The sequence below is a fragment of the Nesoenas mayeri genome (assembly GCF_963082525.1).
Source record: "Nesoenas mayeri genome assembly, chromosome: 2".
NCBI classification, from domain to species: domain Eukaryota; kingdom Metazoa; phylum Chordata; class Aves; order Columbiformes; family Columbidae; genus Nesoenas; species Nesoenas mayeri.
The window spans coordinates 65,982,049-66,001,664 of NC_137543.1; the positions used below are offsets into that span (position 1 = coordinate 65,982,049).

The following is a 19,616-nucleotide window of genomic DNA, read 5'->3' on the forward strand; positions in this document are numbered from 1 at the left end:
TCAAAATGTGAGGAGGACGAGGTGGTAAAAAAGTGGGACAGCATTGCACACCACCTGAAATGAAACACCTGAGTGAGTTACCTCTAGTAGAGGTAGGATTCTGAATACTGGTTGCAAAAAAAAATATGTATATTTTAATTTGTGGGAAAAGTAGGAGAACTCTGAAGAAGAGAGATGACAATTCTTTCAGGTCCTTCCCACATGTCATTTCTTTAGCAGGGTACTACCTTCTTCAAACTTTAGTAGAGATTAATTATTGTAAAATTATTTTCTGTTGCTTTCCAACTTCCTTCTTTGCTGTTACCTTTGAAGCTTGGTCCCTTTCCGTGGCATGTAAGACAGCCCCTAAGACACATTTGCACAAAATAGTGACAGAAACTTGTCATTTCCTTTGAAACACTTTGTGCCTCAGAGTATGCTGGATGACCTGAACTAGAAGCCTATAAAAACGACAGCTATTTCTAAACCATATGCATTTTTCCCAGTAATAATTATTTGCAGAGTCCAAACCATCTCTCAGGAGATGAACTGCTCTATAAAACACACGCATAGACACACAGCGATAAATAGGTCTCCCCTGCTCCTCACGCGTGCCTGCTGATAATGCCTGGGGAAAAACAACTAATCCAGTTCTTCCCAATGATTCTGTCTTGCTTACTGCAAATTCGGGTGGTACGGAAGTACCCGGCTAGTCCTAAACTCAGTGGCTTGAACGCTGATAGCTGCAAAGCTGTGCTATCCCATAGCTGTGCTCCCAAGGGAAAGGCTACCTACCAAAATGCTTATTTTGCTCCTGGGCAGATTTCCAGTTTAGAGTCTGCTCCATGTTATTGTTGCTACACTGCGAGCAGCAGCCCCATCCACCGGTTTAAAGCTAACTCAGGTAAAACAAAATAAGCCAACGTGACAAGCAGCAGCTGCAGATTCAGCGTGCCCTTTCAGGGCACCCTCCCTGGCCTTGCCATTTATATCCACACAATGTGACTTGTTCCAAATGAGGCGACTCTAGCAACTCCACACACTTAATCCTGTTTATCTTTCTTTATATGTAATGCCCTAAGACCCCAAACAACTTCTGCAGCTCTTATCTGTCCTTTCTCCAGTTTGACAGCACATGTGCACAACTTAGGTGTCTGAATCTCAATACATGATTCCATGTTTATTTATTAAAAACAAAACAAAACATACCCCATCCCCACAACACCAACAAAACAAACAAACAGACAGACAAACAAACAAACAAACAACACCAGCTACTAGCAAATCATGCCAACAGGACAGATTACAAAAGAAATAACTGTCTCAGAGGAAAACACTGCTACTTGCTACTAGTATGTAAGGAACAAAAATAGAAACGTTTATGTTTTCATCTGACAGAGCACTCGCATAAAGGTGCCTGAGATACCGATAATAAAATGACAGGTGACATTCAGTGATAGTAAGGTACAAAGTAAAATAAAAGAGAAAGATAATATCAAGTATAAGTAGTGGTTGGTACTAATTAATTAGTAGCATTCAGGATAAGACCGTGAATTTACTGTGGTGTGTTCTTTGAAAACATCAGTGCTGTGTTAACTGGTGGCCAAAGAGGCAAGGAGAGGATGGATGTTGTAGAACGGAATATTGGGAAAGTAGTTAAAATGACACAAAAAGGTCATTCAGCAGTGTGAGGTATGGAGGTAGATGTATCAATGTTACATATGACTCTTGTTATGTTCTTGCAAAAAGGGAATAAGAGTATCAGACAAGGTAGAGGATTATTAGAATTCTGGAGCAGTTTTATATGATGAAAAAAACAAACAGATGACAAGGACTTGCATTTCTAAAAGAGTCATTGATAAGACAGATCTGTAAAATATGAATGATATGAAGAAACTGCTTCTCACATTACAAGAAACAGGACATGCCCAGTGAAATTGTGAGATAGCTGATTTGAAACAAACAAGCAAAGAGATGGAAGGGCTTAAATCATTGCATGCATAATTATTTTGTTAAACCCATTGCCACTGGATGTGTTGAAGCCCAAAAGTGTAAATGGATCCATGAAAGGTATGAAAAATTGATAGAGGATAAATCCACATGCAACTGTTAAATCTGATGGTCCAAAGACATTTTCCAGCTCCAAAAGTCATGAAAACACTTGACTTTGGGAATTGAGAGTATATAATTGAGATAAAACAATTCTATATGTGACTGTTCTGATACAGATACCCATAACTAGCATATGTCATGTCCTTCCTGCAGTATCCACTATCAAGCAGATACTGAGCCGGACAGAGCTTGTTATTTGACCCAATACTGCAATTCTTCATGTGCTAGATATAGAAACAGTAATGGTCAGATCCAAACAGGTTATCAGGTGTTACATCATTAGGTACTGAAACACCAAAATCTTTGCACTCCAAGTCCCAACACTTGGTACACAGATAATGAAGTTTCACTTTTCTGTCTGGGGTTATCAGGATTTATGTCTTGATAGATTTCCTAATTATCAGTGCTTTTTTTAAAAAATGTGTGTGTGTATGTGTGTCTGTTGTGGGGGGAGGAATTACTCTTTTCTGTTAACTGACTCAGAGTCCCTTCCTTGAAACACAACAGCAGAAGGGCAGGTGCAGAACTTCCATTTCATAAATTACTTATTTAGATGCAAATGGTTGGAAGAGTCATCATATACTTGGGAAATCCCACGTTTAATACACTTCATGCCTGAGGAGATCTGTAGTTTTTGTCTCTTCCTGTTTATGACCAGTCTATACATATGTCTGGATAATGACTTTCACTATTTGTTTTGCTAAAAATCTTGTACAACACAGAAAAAAAATCAAGACTGATAGATTAGAAGATATAGGGTCAGAGGGTCTGACACTATAACCCAGGGGTGTCAAACTCATTTTTGCCAGGGGCCACATCAGCCTCATGCTTGCCTTCAAAGAGCCGAATGTCATTTTAGGACTCCTACATTTATACAGTCCTAAATGACATTTGGCTCTTCGAAGGCAACGGCGAAGCTGACGTGTCCCCAGTGAAAATGAGTTTGACACCCCTGCTATAATATATTTGTAATTATGATCCTCACTTGGATGAGGAACCCAAGCCCCCCACTTAAGCATTTTACACTCAAATAATGAGTTGGATTTAAAGGAAAAAACAAAACAAAACAAAACAACATAGAATCAGTGTTGAAAGAGGAACCAAAGTTAAGGTTTTTTGCTTATGTTATGTCTCCTACTAGAAAAAATTCAAAGAAATACAATAAATGGTATTAGTAGAATACAGCAGACAGGTTTTTGTAAGTAGTAGCAGAATCACATAACATACACTGCAGAGGACCAACAGCTTAAAATTAAATCAGTGGACCCAGCAGAGACTTTAAGATGTAACAGAAGCCACCTGTTTGTCTCAAGGCACAATGAATACACCCATTCCACTTCGGAGGTCTGTTTAACTCAAAACTTCGAGAGGTAGCAATTTTATGCACTCTCCAGTATTTAAATATAATTTTCATTTGAAAGTTTTTACTAATTTGTGGCTTAAGTCTGCACTGCTACTATTTAAATCCCTTACTTCTCAGCCAGCTGATGAGGACAGGACAAGCAAATGTTCTGGTGGCAATTGTTAACGTATTTCAACTGTCTCTCTAAGGAGTCTAGATCTCACGCTTCTCCTAATGAGGTATATTTTTAATCCTCTGTCATCTTTACACATTTTCCTTAAATCAGCACTAGACACAGTAGTTAGCTGTAGCCTTTTGGCACTGGGTAGATTAAAAGGATACTATTATTTATAAATCATAGTGCAGAATTTTTCTTTTTTTACCTCTTCATGTTTTTGCTTACTCATGTTCAGCCTGTGACCCACGATAACCCCTAGTTCCTTTTATGTGTAACTATGGCCTGGCGAATTGTTTCCCATTTTGCATTTGCACAGCAGTTTATTCCCAATGTAGCACCAGTCATTTGACCTAAATAAACTGCATTCTGTTATCTCCTGATTACTTCTTCAATTCGTTAATATCTTTCTGAATTCTTGTCTAGTCCCCCTTGTGCTTGCTGGCTCCCTCAGAGACCATTGTACTCTTGATAATTACACATTCTAGTTCATCTTCGTAATCGGCAATGACAATATTCAGTGACTCCACATTTAAGGGATGTCCTTTCAGGAGTCTACTTGGTATAGCTCTCCATATTAGAAGGCTATTCTTTTCATTGAGAAGGGACTCTAAATCAGTTTTGTAGATGCCTGATAGTTTCATATAGATAATACTGTCCCAAATTACTTAAGAAAACATCATTGCCAACAAAAGAGGGAAGTGGTACTCCACAGAGGTAGTAGCCTGACTGAAATGCCATGCCTAAAACATTTGTTGAATCAGTGTTCTACATGACAAGCTATAAGACAGGATAGCACCAGTGGGCTTTTGTATACCACAATTCAGACTATCAGGATAAACTGGTGTTGAAACATCTGGTAAGATGGTAAGAAACCATTATTTGGGAGGATTTCAATTGGAAGGGACCTATTAAAGGTTCCACGTAGTCACCACTAACTACCCTGGAGATGAAAAAGCAAGTTCAGGGCAGTGCCAGGGAGAGGTTCATGTGTGTGGTGTGCTGGAAAATTGCTACAAACTACCATGGGTACTGTTTGACAGACTGAATTCGACAGGATGAATCGATCACTAAGCTAAAAAAAACCAGAAGTCATTAAGATATGAGTGGTTACAATCTAACTCTACTACTAACATGCAGACAAAACGGAGTGAAGTACACCAAGAAGTCTACCACACACATTTGTGTGATTGCAGTCAAGCACTCCAGTTAGGATATGTCAGAAGTAAGATTTCTGACTCCTTAATTAATTCCCTTTTTTTGTGTGCTAGATCATAGTCTTTAAAGAGAGAGTGATCTTTTACAGAAGAATCCCAGTGCCCAGGATAAGCAGCACACAGTTTGTTTTACATATTTACTGTCCATTCCATGATACTATCAATTATTTATTGTTCACTAATCAAGTTCTGCTCAGCCAACAGAATTCTGTGCTTCTTTATTAACTTTTCCCATAAGTTCATACCCAGCTCTTCAAAGGTACTCCTTAATCTGTGAAAAAAACCTTAATATTTATAAAGAGATTGTATTCTCACTTTGTAAGTATGCTCCAGAAGCACAGAAATCTGAATCCACTGATTCTGGATATTTGACACCACAGATTCCAGATATATGACATAAGATATTTCAAATTTGAGTTTTCTGAGTTGTCACTATATATTTTCTGTTTATTGTATTGTACTCCTTCAATATTATCACAGGAAAAAAATCCACAAACTGGTCTGTGGGGTATATACTGGACAGATGATAAATATTAAAAAAAGAATAAAATCAAAGGCAATTAGTCTCATTATTTATATGAACCCTTATGGAAGCAAGAACCAAAAGTAGTTAAGAGTCTGCTGGATTATACTTAGAATAATAGAAGGAAACTTTTCTAGGGTTGGATTGATGACCCTAGAGAATAAGGTATTGTATCTGTAGGTGATTCAGGAGAATTGCTAATGGGTCCTTTATTGAAGCAGTTGTGGACAGCAAACAAGTCAGTACTAAGTAGATGAACTGAGGTTCCAGGAAAGCAATCCTGGATTCTCATGTAACTTGCTCTTGACTGTAGAATAAACATTTGTTTGTCTATCTGTTGATTAAACTCAGAGAAGAATTTCTGAGGCTTTTACCACAGAAATTCAGTAAGGCCTTTCCTAAGAAGACCAATGGCATTGTTACACTTGATGAGCCATGCTCCCACTTGCTTTGTACCCAGATCAGCCTTCAACACTAACAAATGTCGTATCGTACTACCAGGCTAAATGGGCTGGAACTCCTAAATTCTTCGCAGAAAGACATAGTAGACAACCGTCCACTTTCTTCAATTTTTATCAATATACAGTACCACAGACGTTTGTTCCTATCTACAAGCAGCATGATTTACGCACATTTCAGCTTCAATTTTCCTTTTTCACCTATTCCAGCACAGCAGTCTCGTAGGTTTTCTCTAATGCCTGACAGAAATAGGAATATGACTGAAAGCAAAATGCCTAAAGGCTCCAGTCAGATTAATCAAAAAAGATCTGCCAAAGTGAAACACTTTGAAGGACAGGTGTGTAGTCTTCTTGCAGCCTCTTGTATTACAGCAATCTACAATCTGTTTTGTTGCTGCCCTACCTGCTCCTCAATAGGTACGCAACAGTTGCCAGGACCCTCTTTCAGCCCTTACTAGCCAAAAGATTTTGGCCATCTCCTTAAACTGCTTGTTTGACAATGAGAATAGTCCTTTAATTAGCATTCGTGGAAAAACTGACATTCATTCAGAAGGATGCCAGCTTCAAACATCACCTGGATATTTGAGCTAGACTGACAGACTGCTCTTTATTTGCCAGTAAGGTAGGGGAAGAAAATGCTGTTACATGTGCTTTGTATCCCTTGCTGCATACTAAATCATTCCTGGGTGGTATTCATGATCTATAAAGCAGTGAGTAGCTTGGTCACAGCTTTCTCTGGTACCATCTGTTTGACCACTTGCAAAACTAAAAGGCTGCACAGAAGCTGAAAGAGCAACATGACTAGCATGAGCTTTGGAAAAAAAACTATATCTAGATTCAAAATTAGATCAGCTATTCAAAATTCTACGACAGCATGTCAGGCATAGTGCAGTTATCTTCTGAACCCTCGCAGGCTGGTTCTCCCTTGCCTCTGGCAGACATGGCTATCTGCTTTTTCCGTAGCCAAAATGTTTGCAGATAGTCTTGTTAACACAACAGTTTCCAGCAAAGAACAGAAAATGAAGGTCCTGCGTCTATCCAGCTGATTTTCTACCCGAGCAAACGAGGAACAGTGGTTTTGGCCAAGGAATCCTACTTCTAATATATGATTACTTATTTACCTCTCTTATTTTTCTGCTGTAATTTGTGGTAACTGTACATTTTCACTCAAATTGTTAACAAAATCATACACCAGTGTAGATGAAGAAATGATTCCTTAGGTATAGAACACTAAAACTGATTATTCCCTGTTATGATGTTTAGGTAACAACTACTAACACATTTGATACATGCTATACTCACAATTAATTACATAAAATCATTTACAAGACATTTTTGATGTGGTATTTCTTTCAAAGAAATCATCATTATTTGTATTATATAGTAAATAAAAAACAAACAAAAAGAATGAGTTGTATATCTATCTCAAGCTTGATAGCACCTAACAGCTAAAACTACAAAGGAAAAGCCCATTTACCATTTTAAATAGTGAGCTTAATTAACTCCTTTACATTATTAGGAACTTCCCCAATGGTACAAGATTTATTAAAAGTTAATGTGAATGCTCCAGAAAGCTTCCTAAATAATAAAGAATTAATGATTTATACAATTATACCAAAATTCTTGAATATAAAATCCTTCTGTAAAGACAATACCAATGAAAAAAGAACAGAAAAAAAAAATCATCATAATGGTTAAAATACCATTTGTAGTTAAAAAAGGATAGATTACTTTCACCTGTGTTGTTCAACTCTTCCTTGTTTCAATTTCTCATAGACTTTTGTACATACTTTTCCAAAATTAGTAAGAAATTAAGCAAAACTTAAACCAGGCTTCAGATGTGTTGGCAGACTATTGCTTGCATGAGAGATAATCCAGCCCTTCTCCTGCATTTCTCCATAGAACGCCTGGATTATTTTTTGCGGTAGGTCAACTGGAAACCTTTAACTGATTAGCAAAATCCCAAGTATGTGTCTGAATCAGTTCTGAAATAGTAATTTTTCATTGCAAGGAATTGTAAAATGGGCAACTGTTTCTTTATCTTCTTATTGACCAAGCAGCACTTAAACCAACGATAAAACCATTGGTGTTAAATAGCATCTGATATGAAACTGAAAACACTGTAAAGAAACCCAATTTGAATTGTTGCAAATAGAAACCTGTATAAAATCAGCTATCCTGGGCTTCTATTGCTCCTCCAGATCAGTTCAGAAGACACAAGTTGCACCTCCCCATGATCCCAAATCACATCCTCAATGCACAGAGGGAATCCTCCTCACTCAGATGCTCTAGAAGGGTCCATACAGCTGTCTTAGGCACAATGAGTAAGGGCTCCTTCAGACTTCTGAGGAATAAACACCTCTTGTAAAATCCCCTTATGATATTTTCTCATGGTTCTTTCAAGTGGCTGTAAACATTGCTACCATGAAAAAATAGGGCAGGCAGGGGAGAAGGGAAAGGAAGAAGAGGAAACAATCAGTATTTATTATTAGTGTCGAGCAAGAATTTCTAAATTATATTATCATTAGATAATGTCTGCAAAGCTTTAGTGGGTAGAAATGCTTCAAGAAACAGGAGTTAATAGCATCACTTAAGAGTTGCGAAGGCAAAAGCAATCCCGAAGATTGCTTCAGTAAATTAGAATGAGTAACAGATCCCCTCAAGTGTATTGCTGTTCATTAATAATAACGTCCACACAGCAGACAATTTCTGTTTAAAGGATGAGCCTTTGTAACATGGTCAGCAGGATTATGTTGAAAGTGATCTCCAGAAGACAAAGGGAGTGCAAGCCTCTTTCTCATGCATTGTCTGAAAAGGATTTGCCAGCTTTCTCACTACTACTCTCACGAGACCATCGAAATGCAATCGTCTGCAGTTTTATCTCAGCCTAGAAACAAAAAACATGAATTGCATTCTATAAACTGTAGAAGCAACTGTAACACGTCTTTTATGAATCACCATTTCTGCAGAAAACTCTCCCAAGCAAGTGCCTCATCCCAGCTGCAAATGACCCTTGACAAGTCCCTGTGGCTGCATTCGTGGTCTCTGCTGCCGAGATCATTCCCTGCAGAAGCAGTTCGGGCTGGGGGAGTCACACGGTGGGGTGTCTTGCCTCTAAGGGACTGGGTCAGCAGTTCGTGTCCTCTGCACGCTGAGGGACCAACTCCTGAAGCAGCTTCTAGCAAGCAGTTGCAGAATGTCAACAGCGAGTCCTCAGAGAGCACAAATGCTAACTTGAAAGAGCTTAACAGCAAAAATCCTCTTTAAGTTCCTCTTCAGATTCAGTTTGCAGAAACAGCTGGACTAAGAAGTGGATGCTTGGCTGACCTGTACAGTTTTTCCAGCAGCTCTTGGGTGTTACAGATCACTAGTAGTTTCTACAAGTGTGTGGGTTTTCTTCTAGAAAAATTCCTGGAAATATCTGGGAATATGTCACAGCACTCAGGGTTCAAAACACAATATTTTCAATAGGTAACAAAACTTTTTAGTACCTTGATGGATCTTGCAAGCAGTTCCCTTTCAAAATAACTGTATATTTAAAACATCCTGAAATAAACGCACCTGATACACAAGTTTGAAACTGCATACAGAATTATAATGAAAATTAAATTGTTTGCAACCTACCTTGGAATTGCGTAAATTTGATGGTTCCCATCCTCTCTCCATTTCTGAAAACAACTTGACCCTAAATAAAATAAAGAAATACCTTAAAGGTTTTATAAATCTCTCATAATATAGTTTCATTAGCACTGTGATTAGTTTCCATTCACTATTAAAATTACCCAAGAAAGCTTTAAAATTAAAGTTTAAAATAACTCAGTAATATCTCTGTAAAGCTTTCTTCCACAGATTTCAAATGGCCTTAGAAACTTGACCAGTGTTATCACCCACTTTTCATGGATGGAAATGAAGGTACTTACTGAATCTCAGATGAAGAGAGACATGCAAACAATCGATTTTAACTGTGTGATTTTTTTATAAAGGATATGTAAGAGCTATCAAAGACAACACAAAAAAAATTGTTCTCCAGTTCATTCATCACATGGCTCTCCAAATGGATCTATTATCTTATATGAATGATTACGGATATCTGCAGTTTTTGTGGCTTGATTTTGTACTACATCAACATCCATGTCCTAGTATTCCTTTTAAATGAAATGCCTTTAAGTCAATACTATTCTTTCTTGTGCTGCATGTTACTGCTCTTCAAAATAATGGTCACGTAATGCTGAAACCTCCTTACATATTCCTAGCAAATTACTCCCATCTTTCATCCCATTTTTCTGACTTTATTTAAGTTCCTATTTAATTTCTTCCTTACTTCAGCTATTTCATGATTGAGTATGAAAGAAGGGGTTTTCATTCATTTATGCTAAGATGTAATTCTAATATTTTGAACCTGCAGTGGAGTGTAGAGTGCTGTCAATATAGATTGCTTTTTTACTGCATCCCCAGTTTGGTTTATTATTATTATCTCCATTAATCTTTGTTTTAGCAGACATTGGGATAAGAGAAACCAAACAATAAGCATGTAAGGCTATAAAACATTTCTCTGTGCAAGCCAGTCCCCTTTTGGATAATCCTTTTTGGTCACCAAGGGGCTGTACTGAAGGCAACCATCTGAGTCAGCTCCCTGCAAGGAACCGTACAATGGATGTGCAGTACAGCACACTCACCCCACAGCCCCTGCAAGGCATAAGACACCATTTCACCTTGATAAATAGATAAAGACACCCTTCAACAAGTGTAAGCTACCTTGTGCTAAGCCTTAAAAGCCAAAAGCCCCAGTCCACAACAAAAAGAGAGCAAGAGGCATGAACACTGGTCATGCTAAGTCTCATCCAGTGGCAGCTGACACAACCCCAGGAGAGAATGTAAAACATTAGTAGGCAGAGCTTTGTGTGCACCTTAGCAGCTTTCATCCCAATCTCCTTTAGTTTGCAGAAGCAGTATTTACTAGTCCTTCATTTGTTTGAAGATAATTATAATACACTTGGCTACTTGGTGCAAGTGAAAAATAGTAGAAAATACTAAAGGAGTAAAGGAGACAGCTGTAAAGATGCTATGCAAGTATCACTTGGTTCACATATATATATATGGTCAATACAGTCTTGACCTTACTAAATTCCTGGGTTTGTGACCTCTGTCAGAGATTTCTATGGATACATTTTTCACTGTGTGGTAGAATTATTTTTTTTTCATTTGATTCTAAATTTACTGCCTTTATTTTAACTCTGTCTCTTCTCATTCTTTTATTACAAGATAATAGGACTGTAAGTTGTAGTCGACTAGAGTGCTATTTATAGATAAACATACAGCAAGAATTACTGCTATCATCTATGATGACAGTCATCTATGATTGTCATCTATTATTAAAAGTATAATATAGCAGCTCACAAAATTTTCTATATTCCAAATGCAACTGGTTTGCAATATTATCGTTGCTTCTTGTAAAATCATCATTTTTATCACTCAGTAGTACAGACATAAACCATACGCATCTGCTGACTGTAGATAACTACATATAGTCTCACATACATGTCCTGAAACTACCAAAAAACCATAGATCAGGTCTGAATGCCCTGAACAAATGTAAAAATTTGGATAAAAAACTATAGAACAGAGTTAGAAGTATTCATTTTTATCAGCTTCTTTTTGTTAAGATTTATGGCTTACACTGATCTAAGTAGTAGGTAAATAAAGATATGGATGATAGTGATGAATTATGGACCAACTCATGAAAATATCCTTGTTATCTACAATATTATTAAATCACAGCATTTTAGTTTCATTAAAGCTTACTGGAAAATGCTAAAAAGTCAAATGGGTTATTGAAGGGAATAAACATTTCTAAATACTATTTAATGAGTTCAGACATTGTCAGGTTATTGTTCACAAACTACAGAGTGTCTGTATGTTACACACACCAAGAGGAAAAAAAAAACTCCACAATTTCAAGAAACTGAAATTGGCTATTTATGCCATGTCTATTTCAAAGGTAAAATCAACAAAAAGCCATATCAGTTAGAAGTTGCAAAGCAGAAATCTGAAAGTGCAACCCATGACGATGACAGAACATATTTATTACCCAGGCATCAAAACCGCAGCTGCAGTTACCGCTTCGCTCTTTGCTTCTCAGGAACATGCTGTTTCATAATAACAGGTGACAAGTAGCTACAGCATCTCAAGTACCTTAAAAGCCTCAAGACTCTAAAATTCTTATGTGCTGGGTAAGGAAACACTCCTAGATTTTTACTGGGGCTTCAGGTAGCCCCAGCAGACACGGACATAAGGTTCCTGCTGCGGTATTTGGTTCTGCCAGTGTGGAAGAAAGGAGCACTCCTCATGAACACCAAGAAATTGTGTAAATATAGATACCTCTGTTTTGCTTTTACAAATATTAACTTAAAACAGGAACAGGAAGGAAACTAATGAGAGTCAGTGATTACTGTATGATTTATGAAAAATAAGACAAATATTTTGGAGTCAAAAAAGTGATGTAAGTATACAATAAAATGTTATAGTATTTAATTCTGTAAACTTAGATGAATTCTAGTAAGAAATAAGTCAATCAGTTTTTCAGAAACGTGTTTTGTAGAAATGGTGTGCTGATGTATGGCATGAGAAGTGAGTTATAATCTCAGGATGTTCTATGGCTCATTGTCATTTCTTTGCCACCAAGGTAACATACTGTAAGATATAGCTACAGTTACCTTCTTTAGACTTGAGATTCATAAATTACTCAGTGTTTTGTCTTTATTTAAAGTAGAGGATGTTTGAATAATAGATATTCTTAATACATGCATTAGGCTCTGACATCACAAAAGCAAATCTTAGTGCTACTTCATCCTTTATTTTTGCCTCACCACATACTCTAGCGTATCAGCCAGTACAGGCTGCAGCCTATGGTGTGATCCACCATAAAATCTAGATATTATGAAATCTGTGTGAATATAAGAGCAGACAAAATCCCCTTTTAACTTCCATTGTGTTTTGGTGATATTGCATAGGCATGTTTAGATACTTATTAGCAAAAGGATCAGTAAATATACAGATAAGAAGTACTTTTTTAAAGAAAAACAATAGAATACTGTTTTAAAGAAAAATAATAGAATTCATGTCAATACTGTTAGTACTTCAGAACACGACTCTCAGAATCAAGCAATATTTCCTAGTCAAATAATTATTTTACTTTGAGAGACACAAAATATTATCTCTCTCCTTTAAACCAACTACAGAAGTTAATTACTTAGATCAAACCACATATTTTACTATACATTAAAATAGTTAATCAGCAAAGCTTTCCTCTTCTTTACACAGACACCATCCCAACGGAGATCAATACAAACCACACTGTTATCTTAGTGTCTGTTTTATTTTCTTCAGTCTAACATCTAGAAATTTTTTCTTCTTTTAATTTTCACCATTTACAACAGTGATGACAGAGTAAATACCGATTCTATAACCGATCTGCCCAACTTTGAGCTGTGGACAGGCACCTTCACATCAGCAATTATCCTTGTAAAGTTAATCAGGAGGAAACAGAAAGTACGTGGCTTTGAGCCCAATAGACAGAGACATGAACAGTGGGTGGAAGAGAAGCTGAATGAGCTCAACCTGGCACAGCATGGTACCCCCAAATGTTGCTGCTGGGCTGTACAGCCACTGCTGCATACAACATCCCAGGAACCTGTATCTGGGACCTACTGCAGCTGCATAACTCATAACACAGCCATACAGAAGTGAACTTCACTCAGTTTTCCTAAAGGTACAACCACTCCATAAAGGGAAAACAGTACTAGTCACACATGGCAAGTTAGGTGGCTCAAAAAATAGAACTGTAGAAGCTCATGTTGTGGGTTTTCTTAAGGTGTTTTTGGTTGGTTGGTTTTTAATTTTTTAAAGATATATCTCTGAGTCCAGCTGCTTTTCATGTAATTGTTTGGTGTTTTTTTTCCCTCCCAAAACAAATCTACAGTGCTTTAATGTCCTTTACAAATGATGAAAACCAGAATGGGATCAAACATTTAATCAGTGTTGGTCTCACACTTGCCACATAGAAGGACGTCATCTCCCTGTCTCTTCTGTGTACTGTCTCCTTCTATGTGCTCTGTTTCACAAACCTAACAGTGATTCTTGTCTTACTCATATGTACTTTGTTATACAGCATAACTGCATTACATTTCATTACTAAAAAGACAGCGTTTACCATCCTGGATGTACAATCTTCACCTTTTTTCCTGAACTGATGTTTCTTAAGCCATTATTTGTGGCCAGGATAAAAAGTCCACAACAATCATCCATTCACACTCACAAAATATTAACCAATATTAACTTTATTTTAGACCATAGGACTTCCCCTGTCTTTATAGCAGTTGGTCATTTGTCTAGGCTTGGAAGCAGCTGTTTATTATACTTTAATTTTCCTGGTGGATAAAAAGTAGTTATCTTTGCTATATTATAAACATATCATTAAGCTCTTTTTGAGCTATGGAGCACTAGTATTTATTAGAAGTTTCACTGCATTATCACTGACAGTATTATTATTACTCAGCTCTGGACACAGGTCCATGCCAAAGCTAGAATTGTTTCATTCCTCTTACACTGAAATCCACAGCCAACACACTTCTCCATTCACGTCTTTAGGTTTGTTCATCAGTCAGTACAACCAGAGCTCAGAAGATTCTTAACTGCTCTCTCAGTTTGGGCCACGTCTGCAATTTGGCCATCATTTTATTTACTTCATATTTTTTTCTGCAAATTATCTCAAGTATACTAAACAGAGAAATAAATAAATAAATAGAACTTATTTCTGTGATTTTCAGTACTGTATCTACAAAAAAGGTCTGGTTTATACCATGCTTGCTTCCTTCTCCAACAGCTTTCCTGCACATGGCACCAAATAATTTTTTACTTACTCAAATTTGTATTATATAATCAGCTTATACTTGGTACCTTACTATTGATTTGAAGCATCATAGTTATATATTTAAGCTAAAATAATAACAGAAATACCCCTTCATTGGAGAAGAGACTATGAGTATGATGGCACACACACTGCAGCTGGATGCAAGACAATTAGATGCCACAGGATTCATGCTCCCAAGCATTTTCCAATGGGCCAACACATTTCCGTCTCAGTTCCACTTCACTGTCCAGGAATCTGGGCTACTCTTCCCTATAGGCAGCTCATCTCCCTGAATAACAGTGTTTATCCCCAGTGGCTTTCCCTGAAATGTCACAGTCAAACCAGTTCCAAAAGTGGCTGTTAGCATTTTTTCCAAAAATAAATTAACTCAGTAATTTTAGGGGTTCTTGAGTTAGGTATTTAATTTAAAGCAAACCATTTAATTAAATGCATGCAGAAATACCTTAAAAGCAGTGGGATAACTAAAGCAATTGAAGTTATACTTTAATTCAAAACATGGTACATTATTTTCAAATAATAATTATGCAATTTAAACTGTCCCTTTAAGTTCTGTGACATCTACTGAAATCAAGGTGTACTTCTGACCCTGTAGTGTCCTTATTGGACTAAATCCAATAAAAATAGGAGACAAGGAGGTTGAAGCATCACAGAACAGCAAACCTAAGAGCTTGCAAACACCCAAAGGGCAGGTATTACCCTCCCAAGTTGCTCCTAGCTGCCTAGTCCTACACCTCCCTGGTGGTAGCTCAGCATTCATCAGGCCCCTGTGTGAGCTGTGGTGGCCTATTAAACTAGCAAAAGGTATTCAGTGATTTTTATTTTTTTTTTAATTTATTTTGTATCAGTTTGGCAAGCAGGGGAGATGTTTCTGAATTGCTTTGCAGTGTCAGCCCCAGAGCCAGCACGAAGGAGCCCTAGAAGGGCGCAAGTGCCAGCAGAAAGAGCTAGGATGGAGGGAGCGAGATGCCCTCTGTTAGTCTCAGCTCCCCGCAGAAGCCTTTCTGTGTTATCATGCAATCCACACATCCCACTACTCAAGTGTTACACACACTCCATTTACTCCAACAGGACTCCTTAGCTACACACATGCCTTCCCTGACACACACAAAACAGCAAACTGGCACCCTGTGGGTCTTAGCTCTGCAGCTCCTAGGCAGTGAAGGACTACAAGCTGTAACTCCCAACCTCTTCCACCCTCCAAACATCATGTCTAAGACAGCAGAGCTGTCTTAGCTGTCTAAGACATGCCACTTAGTCTATCAAATCATACAGTTGAGAGTAACCCAACAAGCTTTTAGCTCTGCAAATCTAACCTCGCTTCTGAAACAAAACAGCAAACTTCCAGCTGAGGGTAGCTTGTGCATAACTCTTCAGACGACGTTTCAACCCAGTTACATCACTCAATTAGCTGAAGACAAAGAGCTGAGCACAGGAGATGTGAGCACAGAGCAAGAGAGGATGCTCAGGAGACAGCAATAAAGTTGTCACCCTCTGTGGGATGAAGAGGCAGTTGTGACCTCTAGGACAGTGAGAGGTGAGCAGAAGCCAGAGTGTGCCGAAAATTAAAATGTTCCATAAAACAAAAAATGGTCCTGAATTCACTATTTTATATCCTTAGACCACTGTGGATAAAAATGTCTCTAGAACATTTGATCAAAGCAGGTAAAGTGACTGCTGCTTTTCAAGCCTTGACACTATTTTCAGAAAAGATGTTTCTGTCAAAATTTCAAGATGTAAATTTGAAATATTTTATGATCTAAAGGGATTTTTTTCCCCCTTCCTGTTTTGTCTCTTATGACATTTTCTAAAAGATTTGGGTAACTCAACAGTGGTGCCTGGAGAGCAGCAGCAGCAGCAGCAGCAGGGCGGGTATGAAACATAACTAAAAATCTGGTATTGGCTAACATTTTCTGAATGAAGCAATACCACCATTCTCATCTAAACAAATACTTGTGTTCTAGCTGTGACAGTTCAGATATAAAACAGTGGAAAAATGAACGTGCTTACTTCTAAGCATTAAATATCTGTCTGCACCACAGGAATAATACCTGAAAAATATACTTAAAAATGAGTAAGTTTCCCAAACAGGAGAACATGGACAGGGGGCAAGAAGGAAGATCAATTGATGGAACAGAAGTGCCCAGAAAAAAAAAATAAATCTAGTAGTCGTGACAGTGATGAAAAAGAAGAGTGAAGAATCAGCATTCGTCAAATCCCATAATATTGGAACTAGGAGGCACTCATCAAAACTATTTGTACATTGGTCTAAAACAGAAAAATCAGTGATGTTTTTCATGTTGTTCCTTTGTACAGCAGGTAGTGAACTTCTGAAATTTTCATTGAGTAGGGATTGCTTATTTATTTGTTCTGTTTATAAGCAGAGGACTGGGAGCTGAGCCTGTCTACTGACCTCACCGGTCACCTCATATATTATCATGTAGCTTCTTCTGTGAACTCTTGGTAGACAAAAAGGTAAATGGAAAATCAGCTTTATCTCAGAGTTCAGGAAACATACATGGTTCTTTAAATAGGTTACAGAAACTGCTTCAACATGAGTGAAATATGAGATAAGCAGATGTACAGGTTAACATCAGAAGCCATTTGGAAATAAAGAACACAGGAAAGAGACATACAAAAGTCACTTTTTTTCTTTTTTCTTTTTTTTTTTTTAAGGTGAAAAACTGTTCTGAGCAAAATTATACAGCAATTTTAATAAAAAAGATGGGCTTGGTGCCTCATATTTGCCAAACGAAGATTTCTGTTAATAACAGCTGATACAAGTAGCCTCTGGCATTAGTCAATGGTGCTCTTTATGTGCCTTTGTATCTTTGAGACAGATTTCCCTTAAAGGCCTACAGAATAAGTAATAGTTTCTAGAAATTAAAAAAATATACAAATACCCTAGTTCCTTTAGTGTGAAACACCTTGAACTACAAGCATTTTCCAAAAACAAGTTTCCTCAAACAAAAGGCTAAACAGTGTGTCTCTTAATATCATGACAGGAAAGACAGAGTTGTATTGCCTTTCATAAACCCAGGCTGGCTGGGCCTGATCACCCGGTTGTCCTGTATGAGCCGTGTGATGGCACTCAGGAGGATCTGCTCCATAACCCTCCCCTGAATTCAGGTCAGACTGACAAGCCTGTAGTTCCCCAGATCCTCCTTTCAGCCCTTCTTGTAGATACTGTCAACTAAGTCCCTTCCAAATAAAGTTTCAGTCCAGTCAGTCTCTTCTTCATAGGAGAGGGGATTTTTCTTTTTTTGCCTATTGCTACTCTCTAATTCCCTTTTTAATTTCTCTTCTTTGTTTCCTGAGGAATGCTATCCATAACTGAAACACAGCTGCTCTTTCTATGTAGCAGGGTGCCTCTATTTCCAGCATTTTGCTCTCTGAACTTTACCATACATTGGGCAGAACTTCATCTCTTTTTTTCAGGGAAGTGCAGGATTCAGATGGGGAATGGACAGAATTTCTTTTGATGAAATTTCTTCTCTCCATCTCAGCGGCATCCTCTGTCAGCAGTTGTCTTTGCAGAAAAGCATGCTGTTGACAGCACAATGACATGAGATAAACCCAGATTATGCTGTTCCATTAGATTAGCATTTAGATGCATATATACAATTTTGCACAGCTATGCTGAAACGAGACACTGCAATCATAGCATTTTTTTTCAGCAAAGCAAGCAAAAATGTGATTAGTGAACATCTGACTGCTCTGTTTTACACACAAAAGCAAGTCTAGGGGAATAATGTTCCTGACAAGGTACCAGCAATTCATAAGCAGGTGAAGGTGTGGAAAAAAGGATACTAGCCAGGAAATCATGCATCAAACAGTGTTGCACTTGCTGGCCACTGCAGGTGAAGAGAGATGAAACCTTTATGTTTGTCAGTCATAAATGTGCTTTTACGCATTCACCAGACTTATGATTTGCACCAGGCAGAGCACTTAGGTGCTCTTTTTTGCCATTCTTTCTTGCCATATCATTTGTATCCAATGGGAGGGTTTTTCTGCTATGTGAGCCATTCCCTCCAGTGCCCATGCAAGCTCTTTGCTGGCTGCCTAAATCATGTTCATCATTAGTGGTCTTAAGTTTAAAAGCATGACAAAAAAAAAGAAATTAAAACGAAATATATACACTGGACAAGCTTTTTTGCAGGTTTTTCTGAATACTGTAGAAACAACATGACAGGCACTGCAATTGTTTGCAACAAACGCTTTCAAGTCTGGTGATATATGTAATTGGGTGCTGACTACCAATATTTAGCCAGTTTCCTCATCTATGGCTGGCCTCTGAAGCATAAGCAAAATAAACCCTTTACTCTTGACTCAGTCTCTTTCAGATATGTGTAAAAACAAGATGTAAACAACCTGTCTTTCAGGGTGGCAAGAGAAGAAGAAATAGGCTGACGCACTGGGACTAGGAACTCAAGCCCTTTTCAGTGTGTATAAAAGTGTAAACATGAACTGCTGAGGTGATGTTCAGAATTGTTCTTTTGAGGATGAGTCCCTGATGATTTCAGTTTCTAGCAATTTGTGCCTGTAGAAACAGCACAACAGCCTATGAGATTCCACCACCATGTTTGTTTGGTTTTTTTGTTATGTGTTTGCTTCTTTTTCTTCCTACCGCTTTTGTAAGAATGACTCAGAATAGATGGCATAAAGCCTTCTAAGGACACTGTATTAAGCAGCAGTTCTATCTCTTCAATAGTGCAATTTTGGATGATGTTATGAAGTAATTTCTTCCATTTTCTTTAAACTACATTAATCCCAACAGAGAGCACAACCGCACAGGCTGCATTTCATTCGCTCTGATGATGACCTGAAAGACTGTACGAGCCACCACCTCTTCTCCGCACACTTCTTTTTGCTCAGGCTCTGTCA

General features: G+C 37.8%; 1 protein-coding gene across 1 annotated transcript in view; it reads right to left on the reverse strand.

Annotated features, from left to right (window-relative positions):
* GABBR2 (gamma-aminobutyric acid type B receptor subunit 2) overlaps positions 1–19,616 on the reverse strand; it is a gene marked incomplete at both ends in the record, with an annotated part of 486,339 nt that overhangs the window by 189,597 nt on the left and 277,126 nt on the right. The window contains one exon of the mRNA XM_080339746.1: positions 9,431–9,491. Coding sequence (XP_080195872.1) covers positions 9,431–9,491 — 61 coding nt within the window. The remainder of the gene's footprint in view (positions 1–9,430; positions 9,492–19,616) is intronic.